Source organism: Panthera onca, chromosome A2 (genome assembly GCF_046562875.1).
Source record: "Panthera onca isolate mPanOnc1 chromosome A2, mPanOnc1 haplotype 2, whole genome shotgun sequence".
Taxonomy (NCBI): Eukaryota; Metazoa; Chordata; class Mammalia; order Carnivora; family Felidae; genus Panthera; species Panthera onca.
Window position 1 is genome coordinate 98,460,230 of NC_138340.1, and position 23,956 is coordinate 98,484,185.

The 23,956-nt window shown below is 38.5% G+C and overlaps 1 protein-coding gene across 1 annotated transcript in view; it reads right to left on the bottom strand.

Annotated features, from left to right (window-relative positions):
* Positions 1-5,984: 5,984 nt before the first annotated feature.
* Positions 5,985-23,956, bottom strand: part of PON2 (paraoxonase 2) — a 28,206-nt gene continuing 10,234 nt past the window's right edge. The window contains exons 3-9 of the mRNA XM_060632519.3: positions 18,172-18,227; positions 13,141-13,306; positions 12,478-12,604; positions 10,808-11,008; positions 8,127-8,208; positions 7,257-7,385; positions 5,985-6,619 (exon numbers count right to left, since the gene is read on the bottom strand). Of these exons, the coding sequence (XP_060488502.1) occupies positions 6,461-6,619; positions 7,257-7,385; positions 8,127-8,208; positions 10,808-11,008; positions 12,478-12,604; positions 13,141-13,306; positions 18,172-18,227 (920 nt within the window). The 3' untranslated portion in view covers positions 5,985-6,460. The remainder of the gene's footprint in view (positions 6,620-7,256; positions 7,386-8,126; positions 8,209-10,807; positions 11,009-12,477; positions 12,605-13,140; positions 13,307-18,171; positions 18,228-23,956) is intronic.

A 23,956-nucleotide genomic window follows, 5' to 3' on the forward strand; every position in this document is an offset into this window, starting at 1 on the left:
GGTCCAGTGACTCTAGAGTACATGTTCCTTATCACTGTGCTTGCTGCCTCCCAGTATAGCATGAAGACAGGGAGAAGGAAAGAGGCGTATTCTTGAGCAATTTATTGCAGGTCCTGTGTCATCTATAGTTTGGTTTCAAATTCTTCACTTTAGGCAGAGGTAGGGGTGTGTGGCTGTCTTAGTCCATTTGGACTGCTATAACAAGAAAAGCATGAGTGAAATGGCTTATATAAATAGCAGGCATTTATTTCACATAGTTCTGGAGACTTGGAAGTCCAAAACCAAGGCACAAGCAAATTCATTGTCAGGTGAGAGCCCACTTCCCAGACTGTGGTCGTTTTTCTGTGTCCTAAAATGGTGGAATGGGTAAGGGAGCTCTGTGGGACCTCTTTTATAAGGGCTCTAGTCCCATTCATGAGGGCTGCACCCTCATAGCCTAATCACCTCCCAAGGGCCCCACTTCTTAATACTATATCCTTGGCAGTTAGGGTTTCAACATTGGAAGTTTGGGGAGACACAAATGTTAAGACCATAGCACTGACTCTAGAACATTATTGTGTGCCCTATTGACAAGGAAGATTCTGCTTTTTGATCTGAGGTTAGTTGAATCCTCCTTTTGAAACTTTGCCTCAGACTAAACCTTTCTGTCACATGCTTGTTGAGATACAGAGGACAGAGCTGGATCTTTAATGAATTTACAGAACAACAGATGATAGGACAATTGTCGTGCCTTGTTGGTAATAGACATTTGTGTGTGACAGATTTAGGTTTGAGCCTTGAGTTTACTGGACCGTACTACATGACAGTGGGTGAGATTGACTGTATGACCAGAAGTACGAGTTAGTCAGGCAAAAGGGGTGGTGAGGCCCATAGAAAGAAGACATGGTATTTGCAAAGTACTGGGGAATTAGAACTGGAATGAGGTAAGTCCAGTAAGGATAGAGCAGTGGTTCTGAAAGTGATAAGAATTACTTGGAGGGCTTGTTAAAACACAGATTGCTAAGCTCCAGCCCCAGAGTTTGTGATTTGTTAGATTTGGGGTAGTAGAATTTGTATTTCTAACGTGCTTGCATATAATGTTGATGCTACTGGTCTGGAGACCACACTTTGAGGACCATTGGGCTAAAGCAAAAGGGACTATGAGGAAGATGGTAAGAATTGAATCCAGAGAGGTTGGCAGGGCCTTGTAGGCCAAGTTAGGAAACTCAAATTAGATCCTAGAGGGTAGTGGGAAGCCACTGGAGTGACATGACCCAGTAGGTGTTTTAGAAACATCACTCTGCAATAAGAATGGATTAAGGAGGGGTAAGGGGCTTACCCCTCTTGGAGGCAGGCAGAGCACCTGGTGGCCTTGGAGAAGTAATTGGAGAAGCAGTGGGGATGAATTAGTTCCTAATGTCCTGAGAATTGTGTGGATTTGAGAAATATTTGGGAAGGGGGGCTGATAGTATTGGCAACTGGTTGGCTGTGCGCAGAGGGATGGTGAGGGACAGGGACAAGTTAAGGAAAGTGCCTAGGCATGGAGAATCTAGTGGAGAGGGTTATCCATTTTGGATACGGGGACCAGAGTGCAGGAGCAATATTGATAGAAAAACACAGAGTCCGTTGAAAGCTACAATTTCCATTATGATATCATAGGAAAAATCTTTTGAGTTTTCTTCAACGTAGAGCAAAAAAAGTCATGTTTATCATGATCATCGCCCTCAGGCTCTGGATTGTCCAATTTATTGTTTATTGTTAAAATACATTTGTTTATTATTACATTAGCTTTTTCTGAAGAAAAATCTGAATTATGTCTCCTCCAACTTAGTACCACAAGTGATGGGACAATTGGGTTCCATGAGCTTGAGAACTTGGGTACTGCTTTCTGCTCTAATGAGAAGCATCATTTTCTTGTGCTTCCAAACCCTATCAAGAATTGCATAACTGATATGTTACAGTTATCAACTGGAAAAATATTTCCATCCTTTATACATGAAGAACTCCTAGGACTTCATTTTTTAAAAAAATCAACATCCTAAAAGAAAAAAGAGTTCACAGAAAAATACAAATCTCTTTAAATATTTGAAAATGTGCTTAAATTCACTTGTAATAAAAGAATGAAAATTAAAACAGATTAAGATATCACTTTTGCAAACATTTGAGAGTTTGACAACAAAACCTACTGGTGATGCTTTGGGGGGAAATTCTTATACATTGCAAAATGCTGTAATTCTTATAGTGAGTTATGAATATCTATCAAACACTCAAATGAAATTAGACTTCGACCCAGTTTTTACGCCTTTTGATTCACTTTCAGAAATTTATTCCATAGATATATCTGCACACGTACAAAATAAGGCATACACACGATTGCTTTTTGCAGCATTGTTTGTAATAGTAAACAACTGGACTGGTTAAGTAAACAAGGGCATACGAGGCAGCTATAAAAAAGAATTAGCAAAGTTCTCTTTGTAATGATATGAAAACATGTCCAAAAATTATCCTTAGGTAAAGGGAATATGCAGACCCCAGGGTAGTCTGCTACCTTCTGTGAAGTAAAGGGGAAAAATAAGAATATATATTTGTATCTGCTTGTATTTATGTATTAGAAAGAGGGTCATCTGGCTGGCTCAGTCAGTGGAGCGTGCAACTCTTGATCTCACAGTTGTGAGTTCGAGCCCCACGTTGGATGTAGAGATTACTTAAAAATAAAATCTTGTTTAAAACGTTGGAAAGATAGACATGAGAAACTAATAAATTGGTTCCTGTAAATGGAGCAGATGGGACAGGAAGAGATTTCTCAATGTGTACCTTTTTATATCAGCTTGATCTTTGACATGTAAGAAGAAATGTCTATGAAAACAAATGACCCATATTTTGGGTGAAATTCATGAACAAACAGGATGTGGGGGTGCTGCTATTCCTACTGCTTCCCATGTCAATGTGAACATTTGTTTCAAAGAATTACAGATCACATGTAACACTGTGCTGTGATGGAACACCAGATGTATTCACATCCACTCAATTTAACTTGTGCTCTGGAATGGTGTGTTCACCTCCATTGAATTTAACTTGTGGGAGATTGGAGACAAGGAAGGAACATTTCTTGTCGTTCACATTGAGTAGTATCTGATGAGCCTTATACCTGCTTAGCACTGAAGACATATTGTGGACACGATACCCTTGCCGTCAAGGGGCTTACATTCAGGGTTGGTGGTGGGTGGCGGTGGCAGGGGGGATATATTTTTAGGAGGGAAGAAGGGAAGGACGACAGAAAAGATAGGAGGGAGGGAAGGGGAAGGGGAAAGAAAAAGAGGCAAAGTAAATCAATTGTTTCATATTCTTTTATGAAGTGGTCAGCCAAGTGTGGCCACAAGGGAAGACAGAGAAACAATTTATTATATTACAGGTCCTAGAGACAGGAGGTAGGGTACACCACACCATTCCATGTATTAAAAAACTTTTTTGAGTGAACTGAAAGTTATCCTCTTTGCAATAATAAAAATTAGGCTTTTTTTCTCCTCTTCTCTGCCTTCTGCTTTATGGAATAAAAATCCTCAAAACCAGGAGCAGAAAACCAAGAGAGCTGTTGGGGTTCTCTCAACCCTTCTTCCACACTCAGAAATCCCTCTGTGAAGGGGCACCCGGGTGGCTCAGTCCATTAAGCGTCCAATTTTGGCTCTGGTCATGATCTCACGGTTGGTGAGTTTGAGCCCCAAGTCATGCTCTGTGCATGCTGACAGCTCAGAGCCTGGAGCCTGCTTCAGATTTTGCATCTCCCTCTCTCTCTGCCCCTCTCATTCGCACTCTGTCTCTTTCTCAAAAATAAATAAACATTAAGAAAAAAAAAGAAATCCCTCTGTGGAAAAGCCGAGTGAGGAATGACAATTATTGAGTAGCTAAAGAGAGGAGGAAATGCACAGTTTAGTGGTGGGTGCTGTTTAATTTTTCATTGCTTTGCCGGATAGACATTCACCAGCCTAGTTAAGTTGTGAATCCAGGATGGGATTCAAACTGAGCAAATCAAAGTTTAAAAAACTTAAAAAAAAAAAAAAACAAAAAAACTCCTTAGAGGAGTTAATCATAATCCATATATACAATGAGAAAAAAAGCACTGTATCATTGCTTATATTTAATTTCCCTTGTTCGTGTATTAGGTGTTCACGTTCACATTTAGCTGTTGAAAAAGAGCTCAGGTTTTGTGAAAAACCAAAATGATATCTATTGTCACTGCACAGGATGTCAGATTAAAAAGAATGAAAACACTCGCACTCCTATGGGCCCTGGATCCGCCTAGTGGCGACATATCCTAATTGCAGTTTCAGTCTTTGAATGACGGCTTCTTAATAACCCACCAAACTGTTAAACTCAATATATGATCACAGTAAGATTACCATATATAAATGCAGCCTTTGTGATTAGATAAAATCCCTGGCCCACACAGGCCAAAATTGGAATTTATTTTAAAAATTCTCTTTGTATTTCTAAGATAAATAATACATGAGCTTATTCAATTATATTTACTTTTGCCCAAATAAGATTTCTAACAAATACAACAGAAAACAAGTATATTTTATGCCTACACTATTCTACTTTTCATGAATGTATATTTTTAGATAGTCACTTATCATCCAAAACATATGCTTCTTGGTTTTGGATCTCTAGTGAACAATATTTAATCTTGCTTTATTCATCTGTTGACTTATTTTTTTTCTTATGAATAATGAAAACAATCATTATTTTAGCATGAATTAGTTCCAATATACGTGAATAAGGGACTACTTTAAAATGTAAATAAAAACACAGGTCAAGTAGACAGAGGCCAAGGTTAAGAATAGTTTTGCAGTTTACATTTAAGTCATTAAGGGGCACCTGGGTGACTCAGTTGGTTAAGCATCTGACTCTTGATATCAGCTTGAATCATGATCTCACAGTTTGTGAGTTCGAGCCCTACCTCGGGCTCTGCACTAAAGGCCCAGAGCCTGCTTGGGATTCTGTCTCTCCTTCTCTCTGCCCCTCCCCAGTTTGTGCTTGCTCTCTTGCTCTCTCAAAATACATAAATAAACTTAAAAAAAATAAAAGTCATTAAAAGATTCATTAAGAAGTATAACTCAAATTGATACCTAAAAAAAAAAAAAAAAAAAAAAAAACCAGAAGAAACTGTACAATAGGTGAATGAGTAAATAAGGAGATCCCCATTAGTTCCATGGCAGTAGCTTCCTGTAGTGGGTAACATTTCTATTTCTTCCTGTAGTACAGCCTCTGGCATCAGAAATAGATGGGGAGCCACCCCTCACTAGGTGTATGACCTTGAACACCTGTGAAATGTTAATAGTTATGTAATAACAATACCTACTCCCTCAGGACTGTAATCAGGACTCAATGAGATAATGCACATACAATTGTTGGTGCATTGTCTGCCAAATTTGAGTAACTGCCAAATAGTTTGATGATAATGATGCTGACAATGGGAAAAAAGTATGAGAGGCAAAGTGCCTTGGTAGGGTACAGTGGGTAGAAACACATGCAAGTCTCTCTCCAGGGCTTAAGATGATTTTAACCGGACATTTACTGAGTGGAAAGAACTTTCCTCTGGGAGGCAGACACCCTCGGTCCTGTCCCTAGCATTTCTAGGACTGACCGTGTGGCTGGCCCTGGACAGCTGACTTCATCTCTCCCAGTGAAGTTCACAGTGGTGTTCAAATGGGGAGGTGCCATGACCTGCCAGCTCCAACCTCTCATCTCTCCTTTGTAGGCAGGTGTGCTCCCATTAAAGAAGAGAGTTGATGAAATACTCCATACTCATTGAGAATTCCAGCTGCAATATTTAGTTAATTCTTTGTTCCATTTTATTCAAAGAAGGAGCTCATTTACATTCAGCTTTCAATGAAAGAAATTAACGTTGCCATGCCTGCCGATCCCAAGGAAACCCCATAAGGAAGCGGCCACTTTCCCATTCTCCTCCTGCAGACATGCCTTGAGAATTAAACAACAGGCAAAACTTGGATTTCAGTTAGCCTTTAATCTAACTCCCAACTTGTTAATAGTATACAAAGATGTAAGTAGAAAACATCCTAATGTTATCTATCAGTAGTTCTGAACAGTCACAGTGGTCACACTGTTGGAGCTGAGGTCACTCACATTTTAAGGAAATGCAGTCTACCCTGTTTTCAGTGGAACGCATGCTCTGGCAGTTGGCAGGCAGAGAGATGAGGCTTATTTTGTTCAGTGTATCCAGTTGACTGGAAGCAGCTGTGTTCTCTCTCCTTTACTCAGCAGTTTTCAACACTGTCCCTTTTCCTTTTATTTTAAAAGTGCTATCAGAACTGAAGGGGGCTTTCCTTGCTAAAATAAAATTAACTATACGTGTCATACATTTCTGGGTCCACTTTTCATGGTTAAATCCCCACAGAATTAGCAATTCATAGGAACTTAATTGTTAAAAGAAGTTAGCACACTTGTATCCCAAAAGTACAATTTAGAGTTCGCAGTATAGGGCTCTGTGGTATAAAGTGCCTATGAGCAACTTTCGATCATATACTGAGGCCACAGAACTTCCCTGGAGAACAGATCCGTTGTTGGCATAAACAGTGGTCACGGTAGGCTTCTCAGATAGAATATTCTGGATGCGGAGAACCTATTCAGGGGATACAAAAGATGAATACAGAACCGCCATACACCCATGTCACTCAATCACCAATAATCCCTGTCTTCCACAATGACACAATGATTAAGAGGACATGCTGTTGAAAACAGCAGTTACCAATCTTTTTAATGTTTAAGTGAAAGTACTTTTTTTTAAACCTTCAAAGAAAGTACTTTCTTAAACCATTTAGTTGCGCATGCCAACACAGGATTTACTGTTATTATAGTAATTGAGCATTAATGGAAATATTTCCACACCAATGTGAGTACTTACGCACTACTTTAGCAGGAACAGAAGTCATGTCATGGGGTGAGCTGACAATAAGCTAGGTATTTGAAATTGCCAGTATACCACACAAGGAGGGCACATGTCTTTATAGAAAATGCCTTTTGACTAGTTTCCACCGTAATTTAGTACATCAAAAGATTATCTTTCTGAAAGTATTTGAATAAGTGAAATTCTGCCAATTATTGGCTTACAGCACTTAGAAAATCACTGCATAAGTTTACTGAATTATTGGTTTAAAAGGGCTAAACAGACCATCCCTGTGACAGCTTACTGTATTATTAGTTCAAAAGGACTTGAGTCATTAAAGTTGAAAAATTAAGGTTTAAAAAATATGAGAAACCTCTGATGACGGAGGATTGTTTGGGTCATAAACGAAGAGCTTCTGGCCATTAGGATGACAGCCTACGAAGATGTCCCCCGAGGAAGGATCAATAGATAAATTATCCACTAGTGTATCCAACTTGAGTACCTTCCAAATGAAAAAACGTCAATATCTAAATGACATGAGAAACTTGATTAAATAATTTAGGGCTAACCTTTCTCGCCTCTTTACACGTGGGAAAATTATACACAGCTCCCTGCTTCCACCCTTTTAGCACCAATATTGCCTAAAATAAATTTAATAAACTGGCTTAGAGTCACTTTTCATCTTCCCTGAAATTAAGAAAGTTAGGGCGATAATCCATCTCTCTAAAAAATGGACTCCTTTTCCCTTAAAAGATGCACAATGATCAGTTAGCTCTAGGAACTCATTCAAAGCAAAATAGGAAATTCTTAATCAATCTAAAATATGTGTTGTCAAGCAGGAAGAAAATAATAATGGTGTGGAACCCAATTTCTACCTTCATTTATTATTGAAAGAGCTGACAATGTGCATAAATCTTCATTGTGGAATCCGTCTATTAGTCTTTTCAATTGTGAAAATTCTTATTGGAATTCATTGGGTACTACCAGTACTGCACGGAATGGGCTCTAAATCTGATGCAAATATCACTCCCAACCCTCTGCTGCGTGTAATCACTCAGTCCTTGTGATTGCTGGGGACAGGAGACTTGCCTAGTTTAGGCAGGAAATATTTAAAAACCCAGAATGGCAACACTGGCATCATAGTCTCTTCTAAGTGAAGCATTGTGGCAATATAGTATAACTATGTAATTACAAAGTGTAATAGATTAAGGTCTACTTATTATATGTAAAGTAAGTATTTTACCTTCAATTGAGTTAAGTTCATATTAAGGTGTTTTTCCAAAACATGAATTTCATGAGCCAGTATATCAGCAACGTAGATGTACCTTCACAGAAAGGACACACTAGTTAGAGTTCTGTGCCAGTATAAAGCTTCGTTAACACAGTATGGAAGAATAAGTCTTAATAACCTGCCAAGAAGTTAATCAATGATGGGCCCTCAGGGACTACTTGATAAAGGTCAATTTTTATTTAAAAAGTACGCTTTCAAAATCAATTCATTGTTGCTACAAACAATCCCGGAATTGCTTAAATTATTTTTCGAAAGGTTTGTAAGGGGAAAAATAATACAGGACATTATCTTGAATATAAAATCTGTGATATTTGCTGCCAAAAGGACAACAAAACAAATGTTTGACTTCCAGAAAAAAAGTTTTTACATTCCACAATATAATTTGATATTTCTAGGTGTCATTTTCATGTAGAAATATACAAAGCAGGACACACTTTATTATTTATTAATAGTCATTCACATTTGATAAAATATTTATTAGCATATTGAGAATTTTAAGAGTGAGAGATAAGTATCTATTCAGAAGAATCCGTCTACATCTAAGGACGGTGAATTAATGGACTCCTTTACGGTAATTTTACTCATTGAATTGACTGTTCCATGGCAACTGTTCTATTGAGCAATTATCTTGTGTAAAGCCATGAACTCAGTATTGTGACAGACATAAAGAAGAGGCAGACTCTTCCTAAAAAGTTCATAGCATGTGGGGATGATCAGACTGGTTTGTACACATTAAACAAATAATACAACATGATCGGTACCATGAAAAATATTTCAGGTCTAGAGACTGAAGAAATATCTAACTCTTGAGAACATAGGAGGCTTCACAAAGGAAACGCATCTGCAGTGGATATGGAAGGAGAGACGGGATTTGAGGAAATGAGGACAAAGCACCTTCTAGGCAGAAAACACGTGAGCAAAGGCACAGGGGCAAGAAGGAGAGAGGCATATTTGCAAAATAATGAGTTCTTTGTCTAAAGCAGGGAAAGTATGAAAACAGTTGAAAAGCGAAGTTGAAGCTCGCCTATTAAAGAAAGTCTAACCCTTTAGCTTGCCTTGATTTGATAAGCAATTGGGTCCCTCTGAATATTTAGAATAACAAAGTGGCATAATAACAAATGGTCAGTTCCATTCAACAAGTACTGTGCATTTGATCTGCACCTGGCAGTGCTCAGCAGGAGAAGTCAAAGAGGAAGCACACAGAGCCCCCTCTCTTGGAGGGCCTCAAAAGCTAACGGGATACAGAACAACAAAACTAACAACAATGCAAAAAATGGAAGTAGACTGAAAACAAGTTGGAAGGAAGTCTAATACGCTAGCCAGAGAGACTGAGAACCTAAACCAGGCAGGTGTCAGAGGGAAAGAAAAGGGGACTCGAATGAGGGCAGAAGCCCCAGTGGATAGGAAGGTTAAAGAGAAGGAGTTAGAGCTGAATCCTCTTTTATTAGTATTGTTTGTAGCTTGGGTGCTGGAAAGTCTGATTCTCATAATGGAAAGATAAGAGTTGGGGAGAACAACAGATTTCACAGGAGAGTTACAATGATTCCACATTCATTTTCTGTAATCAAAAGCAGAAATTGTGTCATGAAAAATGACATTTTAGTTGCCAAGGAATGCCAAATTTCTTTCCTGTTATATTTGTAGTAAATTGTTCAGTGTGCTCAGGGAGTAAATGGGAAAGTTAATAAAACTTAATATCCTTTCTGTATGTGATGGTTGGACACATAGAAACAGTGAGATAACTCGGTGGGGGGGGGGGCGATTTGGCAAAATCTATACAAGGTAACATTTAAAGGGATCACTCCTTGAGTAAGTGGTTCTATTCTGAGGGGTTTATTCTATAGAAACACTTGTACAAATGTGGAAAGAGGAAGGGTTCATAGCACTACATTTAGCCAGTGCCCAGCTGGCATTTGAACCCAGGTCTCTCTGTATCATCCCCAAACCTGAAGGTGGATCTTGCTGTAATGCTCACTTAGGGGGCTGTTCCTTAAAAATATCTGGAGGAATGCTGACAAAGTGCAGCCTGCTTGGGATTCTCTCTCTCTCTCCCTCTCTCTGCCCCGCCCCCACTCATGCTTGTTCTCTCTCTCAAAATAAATAAATAAGCTATAAAATAAATACTTAAAAAATAGCTGGAGAAGCTTCAGTGGTAAATGAGAAATACAGAGTACTTTTTATTTAAAAAAAAAACAACAGAGAAAAAGCCTCCTGCATATCCATTAACAGATAATTGGTTTAATTAGTTTAGGATCATGCCTATAATGGAATAATATACAGCCAATAAAACAAAGACATATTTATTTAAAGGAAACACATACCTCATATTTTAATATGTTTATGTAAATATGGTCCCACTTCATAAAAAATTTGCATTTATAAAATTAAGTTCTACAATGATATATACCAAAATTTAGATATTGTATGTAAATACATAATACACACACACACACACACACACACACACACACACACATATATATATATATGTATATAATATACATACAAATACCATACACCGAAATAATATCAAGAAAGCTTTTTACACTAGGGAAAAAACAAAAGCAAAGTGAAGAATTTGGCCCAGCACCATGACTAAGGAGAAATGAAGATACTCTAATAAAGAATCATACTTTTTATCAGGTGAAATATTGATCCCATTTGCTGCGTCAAACCCTTCTGCTACCACTTTAACTTCATCTGGACTGTAGTAAACAACATTTGCCCAGTGTAAGTTCAAGTATGTTTCCAAATACTTTAAGAAAGGATCAGAGAAATAGTGGTCATTGGTGGCATAGAAATGTGCCGGTCCAACAGCTATGATATCATTCACGCTGAAAGAGAAAAAATAATGTGTGAGAGAAAATAACAAGCCAGTTGGTCTCCATACTAAAGATTAAGTCTCTAGAAGGTGTACACAATATGTGCTTCAAACTTTTTGGTACGAGCCTTCCCAGGAAAAGCTCAGCTAAAATCAAATGGCTGCAGTCACATGCAATCTACTATATCATTTTTTCAGAGAACAGTTTTGTATGATAACAGGTAATCTGAAGACAGGTCATTTAGCAATTATGGCAGGACTATTATAAAAGAAAAGAGAACTTGGTGCCAACAGGGTATGTTTTTTGACAGCAAGAAATGTAGGGTTTAACAACAGTATGAAAGGACACGGCTGTCTATGGTACAGAGCTGGGTAGAACCTCATTGGCTGGTGAGCTGGTTAGGCCATAACATTTACCTAGCTTCCATTTACTCAGTTGCTAGATTTTCCTGTATTGCTCTGCCTAGTGATTAGTCAAAGTAAAGGCCGACTGTTCAATTTCTACCTGAGTCACAAAGCTGACCTGCCGAGACTAGTGAGCACTCGATAAACACTTGCAGAGAGGCGGATGATGAAACTGCCATAGTAAAATGCTTCAGGTGAGAGATTTATACGCAAAAAACAATTACATTTTTAAAACTAGTTAGGCAAGGGTGTTATTAAATTTAAATTCCAATTACCCTATGCAAAAATTTCTGAAGGAGCCTCTTTCTTCTTTGTTAAATGGAAAACAGAGCTACAGGGAAGGTGAGTCCCCTCTTTCTGAAAGAGTACCGTGATACAGAGGCTGCCTGGACAGTATTTATGCTCCTACTTATCATGAGGTGCATTTTTGGAAGAATGATAGGAAGTTCCATGCATAAGTCCTAGACAGGGATTGAGAAATTAAAAATATGCATCAAGTTCAGACTTAAAAGAAGCAGTAGGCTAAGGCAAGCTGAGCTGGGATGATACACATGATTCTCTTTTGGCCACATTATCAACTGGCTGTATCTTCGGGAAGTAGGAGCAATGCACTTCCAGTTTGTACCCCTCCAGTTCTGTGGAGCCATTAGCCCACAGCTAGCACTACCCCTGTGAAAGCACATTGTATCAGTCCCATACAAAGCACACAGACTTCATTTAAACCAGGCCACTCCTTCTTGGCAGGACAACTATTAGTATTTGGATGATGAGTCATCTGAAATGGAAGGTGACAGCAGGAAAAACAGTGAGGTTTGTCTTCTACTCCCAAGATGGCCCTGAAGAGCATCTCCCCTATAATCCAGTGTTTTATCATTTCTCAAGGGAATCCTCACAGAGCACTGATTATTATGAGCGCCAATGACTTTCCCTGCTCTACAAGGAAGCTACACACGCACATATTTATGTATGCGTATATGTACATGTATTTTACCTCTTCTCAAGGCTGAGAAGGACCATCGTGGGGAATATACGGAAATGCCAGAGATAAATCGGGGAATGAACAAAGGGACTGAGTACCTTGGAAGAAGTTCATGTTTGATAGTTTTTAGGTGCAAAAGAGAATTTTCTTCTTCTTCAAATTTAAAAATTTCCACTGTATTCTTAAATTCTGGGTGGTTTACAACAAAGAGATAAACTGTGTCATCTAAAGAATTGAAAGAACAGAGTTAATTTACAAGACATAACCATAGGACCTCTGGGCAGACACTGACATTTAAATACCACAGGCGAGGAAAGGTTGAATGTATAAACTGTTAGACGACCTAACATCATTCTTCTTCCCCTTCTTTCCCATCACTGTCTGGCTGGTGTTATTTCTGATCGTTGGTCCCCTGACCTTTAAGAAAGAGTGTTTCCCACTCCATATACAGAATTCATGAATAATCTGTTTATAGTTGAATTCAGAAATATAGCTCTCTTTTAATGCAATAATCATAGGTCTGTGAAAAAGGTTATGAAATCTAAACATTCTCTCAGGTGTTAACTGTTAGAAATTTCAAATGTAGCCTAAGTTGCTGCTAGCTGGAGAGGCAAATGATCAACTTATTTGTATGAAGAATACAGAAATAATTCATGAGTTAATTGTTCTTCTCTTACTATAGAAATGATCCAAATCTATGTTCCACAGTCATTTGCAAACCATGATAAGTTTCTTAATGTGGGTAGCTCATCAGCTCTTACCGCGGTCTATGAAAGTGCTGATACCATGTGGATTAAACGAAGCCAAATTGAACCCACGGCTGATTCTTAATTCCAGTGCCCTCGGGTTTTCTTCTTTTAGATCCATCATTAGTATCCCTCCAGGCTTATCTGGGGAAAAGCTGTGGAGTCCTGGACATTTTAAACCCTTTTCAAAACAGAGGAAAAAGTTAAATAGAGGCTTAAGTGTGTTTATGGGCTAAAATGGGCAGTATAAATAAAAGATAAATAGATCCTTTGATTAAAGGTGGTGGTATTAAAGCTACAAATGGCAAGAAAGCAGAGAGGGGACAATAGGAAAAATAGGAATTGGGGGCTGGTGAGCTGCAAGACGAACAAGAAATGATTTTTCTGAGTTGAGGCACAAGACCAGGGGTATAGTCTCTTAAGTGGATAACCACAAAGTTGGTGGCCCGGAAGATACCAGGCAGAATTGAGGATGGGAGAAGTGAAAGTTTACATATGGACTGAAGTGTTGGTGAATGGCTGCAGTCAAGACTCCCCTCCTTGTCTCACACCCCAGATCCAATCTGTCAGGAAATCCTGTTGACTTTACCTTGAAAATATATCCCTTCATAAAGATGTGAACATTCCTCCTGACCTTTTCCGTGACTGCTTTGGCCCAAACCACCACCGCAATTGTGGCAACAGTCTCACAACTGCCCTTTCTGCTTTTTTCTGGCTTTTCCCTATGGAAGACTGGTCTCCCATCAGCATCCAAATTATGCCGAGGATGTCATGCCTCTGACCGAAACTCCATCTCACTCAGATTAAAAAGTGGACGTTCTTATGATTTACTAAAGACCCTGTATGATCTGCCCTGCTCACCCTCCTACACCTTCCTCGACCGCAAACACTCTAGGTCTCTGCTCCCATCTCCTATTGGCCACACTGGCTTCCCTGATGGTCTTTGAACAAACCAGGCACATTCTCACCTCAGGGCCTTTATATCCATTGCTCCCTCTGCCTAGGAACGCTACCCCCCACCCCCCTAGATACCTAAGGCTCCTAGATTCTTTATCTCTGTTGTCAAAGGTCACTTATTGCCATTTGACATAGATACATTTTCACACGTACATAAATGGCAGCCTGACCACACCCTCAGCATGGCTGTCCCTCTCCACTGCCCCACCTTCCTTTATTTCTTGTAAAAGTACTACTACATCTGACACATATTCATTCTCTCCCCATTGGAACATGAGCCAGGACTTTGCCTCCTTTGTTTGCTGCTAGATCCCAGGGCCTGGAGCAATGCCTGGCAGGTAGTTTGTCCTTTTCCCACTGATTGCAACTATCGCCTTTATCATGTACTAAACCTCTGTTTATATATTGATCTGTCTGGGGACTCATGCCTTTTCCTGTACCAATATACCACTTTTTAATCTCTATAGCTTTGTTTATAACATACATATATACATGACTATATATATATATATATATATATATATATATATATATAATTTATTTTCCTGTATAAAATTTGGAAATTAAGTTGCTATTCTGAATGGAACATTATTTTTATTTTTATGACTATTGCATTTTCTATTTGTTTTTCCCTAGTGCATGAGAAGGCGAGGAATTTTACATGTTCATTCTGAATAGTCTGATCCAACCATTTCATTGAACTCTCTCTCCCCTTAGGTCAAACAGTCTGTTAGTTGAATCTCTTGGATTGTTTAAAAAGCAGGTAATGACAATGTCTGAAAATTATGGCAGTTTTGACTTTTTTTTCTACTTCCTATTTTTTTCTTGTTTTATTGGGTTATTAAGAATTCTAGTAGAGGGGTGCCTGGGTGGCTCAGTCAGTTAAAGCATCTGCTCTTGATTTCAGCTCAGGTCATGATCTCACAGTTTGTGAGTTCAAGCCCCGTGGGCTCTGTGCTAACAGCACAGAACCTGCTTGGGATTCTCTCTGTCTGGTTCTACCTCACTTACGTATGCTCTCTTTCTAGATAAGCAAATAAACTTAAAAAAAATTGTTTCAAATTAAAAAAAATAATAAAAAGAGCTCTAGTAGATTACTGATGGTCACAGTATTTGGGGGTGCTGTGTCCCTTTTTTAAACATTTATGGGAAGGTAGCACCAGTGGTAATGTTACACCACTGAGAATGATGTTTGCTGTAGGTTTCAGAGAAATTATCTTCTATGTCTAGTTTTCTGGGATCCTTCAAGCAGGAATGAACTGTTGCATTTTTATTCAGTGTTTTCTGGGGACCCACTGAAATGACCTAGGTCTTTTCTCTTTCAAATCTTTTCAGTCATATTTTATGCAAGTTTAAAAGAGTGTACAAAAATTAAGTCTCACTTTGTGTACAAAATTGAACATAACAGGAATTCTCCCCAATTAAAAAAAAAATCTATCAAAATGCTCTAACTTCAAGGCTGGCAGGCTCAGCAAGCAGAAAACTGGAATTGTACTATTGCTACATGGGAGTGCCACTTCTATTTTGGAGCACTGTCCCATAAACAAGAGTATGATTTCAATGCACAGAAAGCAGGGATGGTGATAACTATTCATGATTATTTTAATATTGCCCATCACATAAATCTGTTTTTTTCCTCTTTTTAAAAGTTTTACTTATTTTTACTTGCAGCAAAATATACGTACCAAAATTGATCACCTTCACCATTTTAAGTGTAGAGTTCAATAGTGTTAAGTGCATTCACATTGTCATTTAAATCTTTTTTGTATTCTATTCTGTGTCATACAATTCTTCAGTAAGGGTGATGTGGGGCTGGAGGTAACCCTCAAACCCACAGCTGTGCAAAGTGTGGAACAGGATGGGTTACATGGGCTAACATGCTTGGAGGAAGAACAAACAGCTGCCATGAGGTACACATTACTCGTTACTCATTTAGAAAGAAGTGCATTCTGGGAAATAGTAGAGACAATGCTGAGTAATTTAAAAAACAGCAGTAAAGTGGGATTATTTCTAAATTTGAAAAAAAGAAAAGACAGTCATATCACCAAGGAAGGACAAAAAAGCTGAAGAAATTCTGTTGACATGCCTACAAGATCCTTATGACTATTCTAAGCCCCTTAGTGAAAATGGCTATAGATTTATGTGCTTGGAGACCTCACTCCTCCTAATTCAGATTTATTCCTATGGGGGCTGAGATCTTGAAACAGGTGAGTTCTGGATTACACAAATCTCTGAGAACACGTCCTTTGCAAAACAAAAAACAAAAAACAAAAAACCAACACCAACAACAAACACAAAAAAAACAAAAACCAAAAAGAAACACATACACACACACACACGCACACATACACCTCAGTGCTTTCTACTTTCCTCAGGATTTTTGCGCCTGTAGTTATGAATAATTTTGATGAGGAATCCCAGTGTTTTCTCCTAAGCCTATAGACATATGTGCAAGCATGTGCTTCCAAACAAACAACCCAGAGACCTACTAGAAATATCATTTTACTCATTCTGTGTAGGTAATTAAATAAAACTTGTCTTTTGAAACTGTATTTTTTAAATTTCATATAAATATTAGTGTGTCTGCCAAAGCCTACAATGTTTCTTTTTTCCCCTCAGTGGTAACAACCAACTGTTCAGTCTTTCACCTAAAAACTATCAGGAACCTGAAGAGTGTTCTAACCCTCATTCTCCTCTAAGCCAAGTTCTCTCAGCTTTCCCATACCTCTCACAACTGTTTTATTAGTGCTGTGACTCTTCAAAAGTCCCTCTATGGTTTCCACATCAGAGTCTCAGAGCCTGAAAACGAAGGATGCTGAGAGGGAACAGAATCATTACAGGCTGCCTTCAAATTCTGATACGTCTTGGGGCACCTGGGTGGCTCAGTCGGTTAAGCATCTGACTTCAGCTCAGGTCATGATCTCGCACTTTGTGGGTTCAAGCCCCACGTCGGGCTCTGTGCTGACAGTTCAGAGACTGGAGCCTACTTGGGATTCTGTGTCTCCCTCTCTCTCTGCCCCTCCTCTGCTTGAACTCTGTCTCTCTCTCTTTCTCTCTCTCTCAAAAATAGACAAACATTAAAAAAAATTGTTTTTAATCTGATACATCTTTCTCAAGAAAAACCAAACCCACAAAAATGCCACAGACAGTCACTGGCACCCAAGCCAGGGAAGAAGGGTGATCAGAACTTCCTCATCTCCCACTTACAAAGTTTTCCAGTTAGAGGCTACTGGTGAAGGTCAGAACACAGTCAATTTTAAAGACTTTCTACTGTATACCCAGAAACGTGACTATTTTTCATCTTCTAGGAATGAAGGCAAAAGTGAAGGTTATAAATAAACTCAGTTGATTATTTTCCACTTATGACAGGCTATTCAGTGGGAAAAAGAAAGAAACTAGAAAAAGAAAAAAAGCCTTCGTCTGGGAAAGTTGGTATAGTGTTTGAAAATAAACAATAACAGCAAGAGTATAAGCTTAAAATGGAGGATCTAATGGAAAGAAAGATAGATGCTTTATTCATTTATTTTATTTATTTATTTTTAATGTTTATTTATTTTTGAGAGAGAGACAGACAGAGCATGAGCAGGGGAGGGACACAGAGAGAGAGAGAGACACAGAATCCAAAGCAGCTCCAGGCGCTGAGCTGTCAGCACATAGCCCGACGTGGGGCTGGAACTCACAGACTGTGATATCATGACCTCAGCTGAAGTCAGATGCTTAACTGACTGAGCCACCCAGGCGCCCTGATGGGTGCTATATTTAAAAGAACATAATGTAGTATGGAATATCCATAATAATGCCCAAAATATCCTTTTTAATAACAAACTTCTGAAACACAGATTGCATTGGAATATTTTAGTGCAATGCAGTAGGCACGTAAAGAGCAGTTCATCAACTGTCAAAGACTTGTTTATCTCTACATTTAGATAAGCTTGAAGACATTTTCCCAAACCTCGTTTACATGGTCTTTTTTGTTCAAAACATAGTTTTGAAAGTGAGGAATTAAAAAAACAAGTTCCTGTCCTGTAGGCCTCGTCAAACTCTCTTGGACATCCTCCACTGAGACTGGGGAAAGAAGGAGATACTCACCACACTAAAGAAAGCCAGACCATTGGGAAGTATGTCAATATCATCTGCGCCAGCCTCTGGAAGTCCAAGAAAACAGATAAACGTTATGTTCAAATTCCATTATTTGTTAGATACAGCACAATAGGGACTTTCTTTACTTTACTAGTGCCTGAATTTTTAGGAATAGTTCCAATTTTTTCTGAGGAAGCACTCTCTTTAATACACATCCATCGAAATCCCTTCCTGCAGTGAACCTCTAACTTTAAATGTTAGATATTTTATGTTTACTCAAATCAAAGTCAAGTAATCACCACACTTCCAGATATAATACAGAAAAAGCTGACATCTGTACACCCTTATGATAAACATCCAGATGTCTGTACAAAAGTAATTGACATCTGGGGAATATTACTTTCAGAGTGAAGGGCTCATAGTCATTTAACCATGCAAATATCCTTGTCCCTTTCTCTGCTCATTCAATATGAAGCAAACACAGACATTTCTCTCATTAACAGAGATAAAGCACCTGGGATTATATATTCCCTCTTTTAAAAACAATGTCTGCTTGTTCTCATAAGCAAAGAAAGCTTTCCATTTAATCTTTAAATTTAGGCTTTAAACTACAGAAAACAACTAGCAAAAGAAAATTAATGAAAAATACCATGCACCTAAGCCAGCTGAATCTTCTAACGGTTGTCTCTGAGCAGGCTACAATTACTATTGATTGTTTATTGATTGTCTTCAGTGCACTCCACACAGCACAGCAAATAATTAGACATAAGACCTTCCCAGTGGTCTCACTGTGTAAATTCTGCAGACAGATAATAGACCCAAACACAAGAAAAGAGGAATAAAAATGGCTTAGATTAAGCCAAATCATGACACATTCTTTGAGTCCACAAAATCCAATCTTCCCCTTTAAGACCTCTCCAAAGGATTTCTCCAAGATTATTTCTAGGTTGTCAAAAACAAACAGCATCTATGCAGCCATTTTGGTTTTGATTCATGAGTTTGCATTTGGTTGGTTGCCTCCAGTGTCGCCGGCTCTATCACAGTGGAGAAAAGCAAAAGAAAATACAAATGCCAAGAACTTCACTTTGTAAAGAAGACTGCAATCATGAATACATGCAATGCCTGTTCCTTGGCAAGAAGATATATGTGTGAGTGTGTGTGTATGTGTGTGTGTATATATATATATACATATATATATATATATATACACATATATATACATATATATATATACACATATATATACATATATATATATATATATATATATACACATATATACATATATATGCATACACACACACACATACACATGCTTTAAGCATGGAATGATGGAGGAGTTCTTAGCCTGGTCTGTGGATTCCTAAGGAGCCACAAATGGGTTCCAGAATCTATGAACTGGATGAAATTCTATGCAATGCAAAATGGCACCTGGATGTATGGCTGAGAAATCCTATGAAAAGGATCAACCTTGGCTTTCAGCAGGTTGAACAAAAGGTCTTTAATAGCCCCAAAAAGTTAAGAATCACTAGACTCTAATCCCAGGGTTCTCAACTGGTAATGAGCAGGGACCAGGGGACTCTACGCCACATGTATGTATATGTAAACACAAACATACACACACACTCACATGCACATGTCAGTCCAAGTTTTGCCTTCTAGACCCATTTAGTAGGAAGTCAATTAAATAAAATTTGTTGTGGGGTGCCTGGGTGGCTCAGTTGGATAAGCATCTGACTTCGGCTCAGGTCTCATGGTTTGTGGGTTTGAGCCCCATGTTGGGCTCTGTGCTGACAGCTCAGAGTCTGAAGCCTGCTTTGGATTCTGTGTCTCCTGCTCTCTCTCTCTCTCTCTCTGCTCCTCTCTCTCAAAAATAAGTAAACGTTAAAAATTTTTTGAAATAATTAAATAAATAAATAAATAAATAAATAAATAAATAAATAAAATTTGTTGTTCTTGAAAAATTACTTGAAACAATTTAATTTCAACATATACATGCTTGTGCACATAGAACAAGAAAGGATATACAGAAAAAAATAACAATGGTTCTTTAGGTGGTAGGATTATGAATGATTTTCATTTCTTCTTTATACTTTTCTTTGTTTAAAATTTTCTACAAATAATAGTATCGTTTTAGTAATCAAGAAAAGAACAATGTTTGTGAAAGGTATTTTCATTTCAACTACATCATAACTTCTTTGTGCAATCCCATCACTTAATTCCAAGAAAAAAATAGTAAGTCTTATCTGTAGCTTTCTTTAGAATAGTTTCCAGATCTACTCCCTCCATCTTCCTTTCTATATCCATTACTACAACAGGATTTTATCATTTCCTATCACCTCTTGGGTGTGATTACTGCAAGCGTAGTCAATACTGGAGAAATTTTTTTCTCCTCTAATTCAGTAATAGCAGTAGTACTAGTACTAATAATAATAGCTACTAGATATTGTGTTTACCAAGGGCCAGACTCCTCGCAAGTACATTACATACATTATTTCACACGATTTCTATATCCCTAGGAAGCAATATTATAATCTCTTTCTTTAGAGTAAAGAATACAGAGCCTTTGAATAGTTAAGCAAATTGTTCAAGGTCACAAACTGGGAAGCTGGGACTCAAGTCTTTTCCTTCTGACTTAAAAGCACACAGAAAAGAAAATACAACGTAGCAGTGAAGGGATTTTCTATGTCAGAACCATCCCCTGGTTCCTCTCTAAAGACACTTTACTTTGTAAATTTGACTGTGGTCAATTCCACATGTTAGCTTTTTCCCAAAACGTTTTGCTTCCATTCCTCCTACCAAGATCTTCCCCAATCCATATCCGGTACTTTTTGTTAAAACCCCTTTCAAAACCCTCTTGCTCTAGAAAGTCTTCTAGCTTACTTGGCACATCAGGTTTTGATCTATTTTTTATTATATCTTTGGTAATTATCTGTGTCAGAGATGGCTAACTGCTCCCCAGTATCCATATTCCCCATCTTCCTTTTCAGCTACAGGCACATGGCAACCCAGCTAAGGACATTTTCTACCCTTTCTTGAGATACTTGTGGCCATTTGCCTAGGTTCAGGTTAACAGGATGCGAGAGTACAATATGCATGCAATATCTGGGTAAAATAAGCTAAAAATAATATCCACATAAATTTTCTTTCTACCTCTTCATGTTGGGAAATGGCAACAGTTGGAGTTGGAGTCTCCAGTTGGGAGACTCAGAGGGAGAAAGCAGCAATATGTTGAAAAGACTTGTGTTGCTTCATCAACCTTTGCCCCAGATTAGCCACATGGAGCACAACCATCTAATCACCCTAGGCCATTTGCTTATCTTTGGATTGGACTGCCATGTAAAAGGGAATAAATTTCTCTCTCCTCTCCTCTAGGTGTAACTTTATAACACCAAATCAGCCCTTACCATTCCCAATAGAGTATCCAATATGTAACGGAACTATTTTTCTCCACTTTTTTGGTTCACTGGTGAGGGAGGTATGTGTGTTAGTCACTCTGGGAAAAGATACTATATTGCAAAGATAATTTGCAAACGTCTCTGAGTCTTGGGTCCTTATCTATTATATACAGAAGAGAAAAAAGAAAAAAAATCTATTATCTCACAGTAGTGTACATTTTGTTTTCCTTTCATAGTAGACTATAAAGTAAATGATCACAAGGGCTACCAACTTTAATGCTTTTTTTTCTTTTAAATCTCCCCAGCAGCATTTATTGTAAAGGTCTTGATTGCCAAGTGTATAAAACCACTAATTAACTCAAGAGAGACAATCCATTCAAAATTTTCTTTTAGTCCAGGACTCTGAATGCCCGCATTTTCAAAGACATTTAGAAAATGTTTTAAGCTTTTAAGTCTCTATAAATAGACTTAACTAGAGCCTGTCATTATAATTTTTTACTATTTAGATGTTGATATTAGGCCAAATCATGGGTGTGTAAGAGCCTGGTTTCTGTCCGTAAGATACAATCGGAAGGAAAACCAAAAAATAGGATAGTGAGCTTACTTGGTGCCCCCGCAGAAGGCACACATCTGGTATGGCATGTGGTAGGTGATTATTATTTATTAAAACAGAAAGACATGAGATGGTATGTATAGAGCACCAAAGAGTTGCGAAGAGTTCATTTCTAGTCACGGTGAATGCAGCACCATAGTGTGTGTGGGTGTGGGTGCTGATGGGGATGGAAGTGTAGGGAAAGAGGTCTTACCTCTTGGAGGGATAGCTGGCTTCAAGTGTGTGGCTACTACTGTTTCCCAAAGTGGAAACTGACAAAGAGAACCTTTCAACCCTTGTTGCCTACCATAAGAAGTTGCTTTTGCCTGTATGGGCATGTATATGCCCAGCACACTGTTATTCCCTATAATCAAAGACCACTGAATAAGTGACTGTTGTTAAAAACATGTAACTACATGCTATTGTTAACCACTATGCATCACCAACATAGCATTCAACAAATGTTCATACAGTGTGTGCTAACCACAGAAGCAAAAACAAAAACAAAAAAAACAAAAACAAAAACAAAAAAAATAGAAAGAAAAAAAGCACAATTCTAATTAGATCTAAAAATGTATCCCAAATGTGCTTCTAATCACTCATCGTCTTCGCTCTGTTGCCTTTTGAAGTGCCTCAGAGGCATTAAACACTTCACAAGAAGGGCCATAGGTGACATATTTCCTCATTCTTTCCAATTCCAGACAGCAGCTCACACACATCACAACATAAAGGTCACAAACACAGACAGACGCCTGTTCAGAATACAAATGTCTTTCGGCTTGTTTTTCTCTGAGGAGCCCTCCATCCCAGTGAGTTGTAACAGCAATACACTTGGCAGTTCATCCTGGAATGTGTCTGGCTGTGCCCTATTGTCTACTCTGGGACTTGAATTCACAGAAGGTGGGCTCCACAGGGCCAAGGGCTGTTTAATAATTTGACAATTATTAACTCAGTAGCAGGAGTAACCTTCGAGATCACTGACTCACCCTCCCAACCTTGTACAACATCCCTCACAGATGCCATCTGGCTTTTGCTTGGTGGCCATTCTGAAGGGGCTCTTCATGAATGCAGCCAGAAGGCAGGATGCAGTTGCTGAGTTTCTTGGGACTCCAGACAACCTTATTTCTAGAACTGTCTGCATTATCCAGCACAGATCTTGCCCGTGTGGTATTTGATACTGAGTTTGTATCTTCCTGCTAAGTGTGTGGGCAGCGGTAAGGGCAACAAAGAGGAGAAGCCCCAGGAGCAAGAAGTCACGGAGTCCAGGCAAGGGAGATAGAACTAGGAAGGTGGACTAAAGCAACAATGGAAAATAGGACACAGGGCACATAAAAAACAGATGCGGAAAGGGAAGGCGAATAACACAACTGGAAAGAAACTTTGACGTACAGAAGGCTGCTCTGAAAACTGATAGGTTTCATGAAAATGAAGCCTTCTTGTGTCTGATCCAGAAAAGGATCACTACTTTGTTTTTGTTCAAAGAGCACTGTGAACTCTGCCTGTAGTGAATGTGGTTATAGATATGAAGTACTTTATTAGCAATGCCAATCCAGGGCAATTTAGCAATGACTATCAAAACTTAAAACACGTCTGCTCCCTGAACAACAATCTCACCATCAACAAGTCATCCTACAGACATACAAGAGCTACATGTACAATGATGTTCACTGATTTGTTTGTGGTTGCAAAAAACTGCAACCATCCAAATGTGCATCAAGAAGGAAATGATTAAATAAACCACGGTATGTGCAAACAGTAAAAAGAAGGAGGTAGGTCTACATGAGTTGATGTGGAAAGCTGTTCA